The sequence below is a fragment of the Triticum aestivum genome, chromosome 2A (genome assembly GCF_018294505.1).
Source record: "Triticum aestivum cultivar Chinese Spring chromosome 2A, IWGSC CS RefSeq v2.1, whole genome shotgun sequence".
Classification (NCBI taxonomy): Eukaryota; Viridiplantae; Streptophyta; class Magnoliopsida; order Poales; family Poaceae; genus Triticum; species Triticum aestivum.
In genome coordinates, this window is record NC_057797.1 from 81,940,373 (window position 1) to 81,944,678 (window position 4,306).

Here is a 4,306-nt window from a genome sequence, read left to right on the forward strand (position 1 = left end):
AGGTCGGAGAAGGAGGTGGTTTTGCATCTGACTAATTACGTCGAGAGTCTAGTGCGGATTAGATGACTTGACCACTTGGGTAACTTGGCCAGGTAACTTGTTCCCTTTTTTTGGTTCCAAAGATCGTCTGTGCTACTCCTTTTCAGGGTCACGAAAATAGTCGCTTCCTTTGTGCCAACTAGGAAAGTTGAGGCCTTCTTTGGTTCGTAGGACAGAAATACCATGAAAATAGAAAGACCAGAGAAAATGAGTGTATCTTATTTTCTACAGGGATTGAGATGACATTTGATGCATGTATGAATTTTTTTCATTAAGTCTAGAGGAAAGCAGTGGCTGCACCCATGTTTGGTGCACCAACTCAATGAACAGTAAAATAGAAAATAAATAAGAAAATGAAACTTTGTGGTATTGATTATGAGCAAATGCTTTACAACCTTGCAAAGTTTGGTCACCAAAAATAACATTGAATGATCTCCATATGAAATGAAATACAAACTCTTGCTCTGCATCCACGTTTCAGATTTTATATTTGAGCACAAACTTTGTTTTTTTATAGAGCTCCTCGGATGTCATTTGCCCACAAAATTTTGTAAGCACCTAAAACATTTGCTCATAATGGAATCTGCAAAAAAAAAGGTTTGTTTTGCTAAGTTTTTTATCATGGGTGTAGCGGGAGTGCAATGTTCCTAGGTGTAGAACAACCACACTCTTGAGTCTAGGCTAGTGTATTTTTTTTCTTTAAAATGAATGATTTGTTTTTATCCTACATAAGAATAGGAATCTGTTCGTACAAATCAAAGGGCTTAAAAAAACATTTTCTACAAAAATTCCTATGAAAATTCTTGTCAACCAAAGGAGGGCTGAATGTGTTTTCTAAGTTTAATCGAGCATGCCTATGTGTCCCAATAACTCATTATCTCTGTAATTTTTTTTCGAAGTGTCGGGTTCAATTCAAAAGAAGACAACTTTCAGTAGGTTCAGTTTTGCCACTTCTGCTGCATAACGCAAACGGCTGTCTCAGCCTCCCAGGTATGAAGTATCAGCAGCAGAAATTTTAGAGCATTGGAGGAGAGTCAGACATAGAGAGATTTACGAGTCTCATTCATATACCAGCATCAGAAAATCCAGAGCATTGGAGGAGCTACACCATTTACAGAGTCACCAGCGACATCTCACCACAACGGCGGCACAGTGACCAGGCCACTGGCCAGCCAGCTCTTTCAAAGCAAAGAAAAAAAAAAGAGATTTACTTTCAGCTCTACCACATCAGTACCACTATATATATTGGAGAACTGCAGATAATCAGATATAGTACATTGAAGCTGTTACATGCAACTTGAAATACATGGATAGAACTATACGGCCATGATAAGTACACTACATTTGTAGGATAAATAAAACTCTATTTTTTTAACATAGACATAGGTATGATCATGACGACATCTCTAGTCACTCAAGTGTGTTTACGAACACGTTGAACAGGAGCTTCCAGCCACAGCTTGAAGTAATCTTGGCATCGGTGGCATCCTGGTTTCAACCTGTCCCTCAAGAATCTGAACCACCTCTCCCATTGTTGGCCGGTCGAATTCTTCATCTTGTATGCACCAACACGCAACCTTGCAAGCTAGTTCAACCTCAGCAAGATTGACATCACCTTGCAATTTGTGATCTACTAAACTCTTGATGTCTCCTTCAAGAAGCTTACGCGCGGCGTGCACGGGAAAAAAAACACCAAGGTCCCCACCGCTGGAACATGATGCATCCGAGTTTCTCCTTCCGGATATTATTTCCGGCAACACCATCCCATAGCTATAAACATCAACTTTTGCCGTGATAGCAACACCATAAATCCATTCAGGGGCAAGGTACCCTATCGTGCCTCTGGCTGTGGTCAGTGCTCGACTGAAATCCCTTCCCAAAATCTTTGCCATCCCAAAATCTGCAATTTTAGGAACAAATAAAGCATCGAGAAGTATGTTTTCCGGCTTGACATCACAATGTATGATGTAGTCTCGACAGCTCTCATGCATGTATGCTAACCCTCTAGCAACTCCAAGGGCTATCTGATACCTGGTAGTCCAATTCAATATCGTGGAATCGTCTTTAAAAAGATGGATGTCAAGCGACCGATTTGGCATGTGTTCATAAACCAGCAGTCTTTTCGGACCATGGCAGCAAAACCCGACTAGCTTGACCAAATTGATGTGTTGGATAGCTCCAACCGAGCTCACTTCGGCTCGGAATTGCTTCTCTCCTTGATATGCACCTTCAAGCATCTTCACTGCTATGGCATGAGAATCACTTAGAAACCCCTTGAACACAGAACCAAAACTACCTCCCCCCAATTTATCAGTGAAATATTTTGTTGCTCGTTGCAAGTCAGTGTATTCAAATGCAATGATTCTCCCCCCATCACTACCGTAAGTTTTGCGAGGAGATCTCTTCCTTTTGTTTCTCCAAATCATTAGGAGGAGGCCGAGTCCAAATAAGCCTAGAGCGGAAAGGCCTGTGCCAACCACAACTCCAACAGTCTGCCTTCTGTTATTTTTCGAACTTTGAACATCTTGAGCAGAAAGGCGAAAGTAAAGTGTTTCTCCATCTGAATTCTTCGTTGTGCCACCACATTGTAATTGTGCTATGTTGATCAATTCGTGATGCAAGATATAGCATCCTTCATCCCCGAAGGAATAAGCAGTGCAAGAGCAATTATTCAGGCAAATTTGTGCACACTCTTCGGCGCTTGTGGCAATCTCTACTTTGCTGGCATTTTTGGGCAACCTAACACATGGCAAAGAGGCGAACTGATCTGTCGAGTAGGTTGTGTTCTTGTTAGTAATACAGTGCAATGGAGTTTTTCTCAAGCACCCAGCGGTTCGATCTTCTAGCTCCCAATCCAGAGGAGATGTTATGGTGAAGCCATCCATGCAGATGCAGTTTGGAAGGTCGTCATCGTTGCAGATTGTGAAAGGTCCACAAACCGCGTAGACATCACACTGAGCTTTTGGTTGGTTGTAGGTCAGTATCGAATCTTGGGGTGGATGCTTTGTGATTTGCGAATGCCACGTGTCATCCATCAGGATGGGTCTCACCTGCTAATCCGTGAGACCTGGTTTCATAGAATTTTTTTCCCCAAACGTACCCCTTGGCCTGACCAGAGGCATCAATTACATGCCGAAAAACCGCATTCTCGTCGGCTAAGCTCTCAACGACATACTTCTCTCGTTCATTGTCAACAAAAGTCAAATTGTAAGAAGCCTGGTTTGGGGTATTATTCCCAGGATACGACACAAAGGAGTTCCCGTTCCACACACCGCTTGACCAATATGACATGGAGGAGTCGAGCCGTGTAAGCAAGAACTGGTCTGCACCGCTGGGGTCTAACCCGTTGCAGTACGCACCACTAGCCGGGCTGACCCTGTTTTTCCATGAAACCAGACCACGATCCAGGCCGGTTAGCCTGTCGAATCCAAGCTTCGCCCCGGGTAAAAGTGTATCCGTGGGGTCGTCAAAGCTTTGCCACAAGATGTGCGACGAGTTTGAGGAGTTCCTTAGGATGAGGTTTCCATTGCTCAAGAGCATGGCAATGGTGCCGTTTCTTTTCACGTCTGCTTGGGTGGACCAGAATATGGACTTGGTGGAGCGGTTTTGGATGACGAGGTTGCCATCGGTGGAGATTGTGAGTTGCAGCGAGGTGGTGTTTTTGATTGGCTTCTCTCTGTTCGCAGCCCAAGCGGAAGCAAATTTGGGGACTGTGTTGAACCATATGCCTAGGTGCCAGCTACTGGTGCTCTGGGGGGATTTGGTGCTGCTTGTGTCAAAGAAGCCGAGCGCGTACCTGCCGTTTTCGGAGACGAGCTTGTCGCCGACGGCAAGTGCTTGGCCGGGTAAGATGGTGGCCGTCGCGGCGGCGAAACTTGGAGGGGCGCTCAGGTAGAAGAAGAGTGAGGTGAAAGCTATGAGGAGGAGAGGCATGATGAACATAGGGAGTGAGCGAGCTTTGCGCTGGGAATTCGGGGTGGATGCTCTCGCTGCGGAGCGGTCATATATAGCAAATCAGTAAGCATCTGTGGTGAAGTCAAGCAGACTAGATCAGAATAATCGGGTGGAGGCTTGGAGCGGTGGATGATCAACTGCCTTGCACCCTTGACTTCCTTGCCCAAATGTGGTCTAGTCTTCCTTGCCAAAAAGAAAGTGGTCTAATTTAAAAAAAAAAATTGCCGTGGAATGGTTGGTGCAAAGTATAGGGAAGAAACATCGGGGTGGGCTCGTTAGAGATTTTTTTTTCTTTCAAAAAGAGGTTTATATA

General features: G+C 44.4%; 1 protein-coding gene across 1 annotated transcript; it reads right to left on the reverse strand.

Moving 5' to 3' along the window:
• Nucleotides 1–2,844: 2,844 nt before the first annotated feature.
• On the reverse strand, nucleotides 2,845–3,997 carry LOC123184833 (S-locus-specific glycoprotein S13-like). Its single transcript, XM_044596882.1, has one exon. It carries the CDS (start codon nucleotides 3,979–3,981, stop codon nucleotides 3,067–3,069), a length of 915 nt encoding a protein of 304 aa, XP_044452817.1. The 5' UTR covers nucleotides 3,982–3,997; the 3' UTR covers nucleotides 2,845–3,066.
• Nucleotides 3,998–4,306: the final 309 nt, after the last annotated feature.